General features: G+C 34.1%; 1 protein-coding gene across 1 annotated transcript; it reads right to left on the bottom strand.

Annotated features, from left to right (window-relative positions):
• Window positions 1-688: 688 nt before the first annotated feature.
• Window positions 689-2,132, bottom strand: LOC117101712 (vicilin-like seed storage protein At2g18540). The gene is made up of 2 exons (XM_033241744.1): window positions 1,737-2,132; window positions 689-1,384 (listed from the first exon to the last, which is right to left on the bottom strand). Exons 1-2 carry the CDS (start codon window positions 2,114-2,116, stop codon window positions 994-996), a joined length of 771 nt encoding a protein of 256 aa, XP_033097635.1. The 5' UTR covers window positions 2,117-2,132; the 3' UTR covers window positions 689-993.
• Between the last annotated feature and the right edge of the window lie 580 nt (window positions 2,133-2,712).

Below are 2,712 nucleotides of genomic sequence, written 5' to 3'. Positions count from 1 at the left end.
TAATAATAATAATAATAATAATAATAGTGCTGGCAATCCCTTTTATTGTTCTTCCCCTAGTTATTAAACATCATCTGTGTATTTTTTTGTTTGGCGACATAGTCAACAATTTCAAATACATTGACTTCAAGAAAAACCAAAAGGTTTGCCTCTCAGCTTGTGGAAAAATGTACTTGGTTTCGGGATTGTTAACCAATGCCCATGTTTGCCTGTATGGCAATTCAACTTCCCGCTTCTTTCAACTTGACCCTCCAACATTGGAGCAGTACTTTTCATAAGTCCTCGGTAAAATGCCAATGAGTATTATTTACATTAATTTATCCTGTAGAACTCAATGGCATTGCAATTACATATATGTTTGGTTAATAATAATAATTTAAATGAAAGTGCCTGTGCTTCCTTCGATGAAGGTATGAAAATATACTAAGATCAAGTGAGGTTTTCAGAGTGTTGCATGTCAGCTACATATGCCAATATTTCTTGGTAATAGATGTACATACCATTGTTCTTCATGTCCGTGAGCATGAACAAATAAACGAAATAACCTGGTATCAATTACTTCTTGATCTATTTATTCATAAATATCAATAAAACTGTTCACATGTTAAATGTTGAAAATACTTTATTTCTTAAGGTCCTGCTAATCCACTACTTAACCTCCATTTTAATAGTTAAAACATGCCTTTATAGTGAATTTATACAACTACTAAATAACTGTAAAATATTTATGTAATACTAACAGTTCCTCTTGATTCTCTAAAATGAACAACAAAAATGAGAACACATTATAGAGTACTGCCAAATATTTCTTTGACATATATGAAGGCAACCTCCTTACAAAGCCAAAAGTATGGTACATGAAAAAATAACCTTGTGGTTGAACTTTCAGGGGGCAAAAACGTGCAAAATCAAAAAGAAATGTTTCTGAATGTTTGCTTCAATATGTTACAAAAGAATGACAACACTAACTTTTGTATCAGTATTTCTTTCAAGTTACTCCTTTTCCTTCTTCAACATCATCATAATTAACTGATTTTGTTGTAGTAATTGTTGCTGGAACAGTTCCATTTTCCTTTCTCTCTCTGCTTCATCTCTTCTCCTCCTCTCCACTTCTCTCTCTTCCTTCTCCCTCCTTCTTTCTTCATCGTGCCTCCTCCTTTCCTCTTCCCTCTCTTCTCTCTGCTGTCTCCTTTCCTCCTCTCTTTCTTCTCTTTCCCTTCTTCGGTCTTCATCTTGCTGTCTTCGCTCTACTTCTTCCCTCTGCATTTGGAACTCACGTTCTTTCATTTGCTGGTCCAACTCTAATTTCCTCATCAAAAAATCTGTCGCCTCATTTCCAGTGTTCCTTCTCTTCCTTGGTTGTCCATCTTTCTCTGATTTAATCCTGTAAAATAAAAGTTTTGAGTAATGTAAAAATAACACTTTTCTATTTGAGGTTATACATGCAAAAATCTTTCGAAATTTTAGTTTTCTAAACATGCATTTGTACATCAGTCTGCTGTTGGAAAAAAATGTTTCCCATTCATGGACACACGGTTTAATTTTGTACCTATATTCCTTTCACATCTTGGTTTGTATTTAGCTTTTGATATTTATTCATCCTGTTCAATAACACTATTTTCAATGCTAAAAATTAGATAGGACTATAGCCCATTTTAGATTGCACATTCAAATCAAAAGAATTGAGAAGTAACACTTTTTTGGTAAAAGACTGGTATTAAGACATTTAAGTTCACCTCTTGCTTGTCTCTGTAAACGACTCTAAAGCTCTATTCCTCATTTCAACACCATCCACCTGTTTCTTATCCTCCTCTGTATGATGTTCTTTGGTGTCCTTTTCCACCTCAACTAAATCCTCAATAATCTGTGTGACCTCCATTTGCTCGTCAGTGAGTTCTGGTGCAATACCACTTTCTTTAAGTTCCTTGCTATTTCGCTTAGTCACTGTCTCTTTTATTGTTTTGTATTTGTCCCGCACTGATCTCTTTGTGACATCATATCCATGTCTCCTAAGATTAGTAGCAATGTCTTCCCATGCCTTTCCCCTTTCTTTGGTACGCTCTTTGTATTTGAAAGGATTAACATAATCAACCTCTCGGCACAGAATTAGGCTCATGTCTGGAGTCCACGAGATAGGCCTGTTACAGTGACAAATAAAAAAAAACTGTACATAATTGAGATAGAATATGCATAAATACAATAAGGTTCAATGTTTTCTAAAAGGAAGAACATCTAGTATTCTATAAACCAAAAGATGAAGGTTTGCAATTCATAGTTACACAAGTCGCAATGCTAAATCAAACTGGGAAAGTTAATCGGAAAATAAATTAATTTGGGTGGCAAAATCTTTTAATATGCAAACTTTTAATAAGATACAAGTTGTTGGGAACAATCTTCATATTTTAAATTCACTTCATCATTTTTGAAGCCTGAAATAAGACACAATAAAATTCTGAACACATGAGCATTAAAAGTATTCAGATGAGCATTAAAATACTTTAGTATCAGATCATGTGTCCTGGCTTACCTGGTAAACACGTATTTATGACTTTATGTATAATACGAATGAAAATGGTATCATACATAGGGAAAAAAAACCTTTGTCACTCACGTTTTATTAGTTACTAGAGGACTTGCAGCTGAACGTGAACTTGTTGTAGTTCTATGTGAAGCTGTCCGTTTTGATGTAAAACTGGGCAACACTTGCTCTTC

The sequence above is a fragment of the Anneissia japonica genome, unplaced genomic scaffold, assembly GCF_011630105.1.
Source record: "Anneissia japonica isolate Jap-2015-1 unplaced genomic scaffold, ASM1163010v1 scaffold2240_len173809_cov135, whole genome shotgun sequence".
Lineage (NCBI taxonomy): Eukaryota > Metazoa > Echinodermata > Crinoidea > Comatulida > Comatulidae > Anneissia > Anneissia japonica.
Note: the sequence above shows the minus strand (reverse complement) of the source record. Positions and strands in the feature narration are given on the sequence as shown.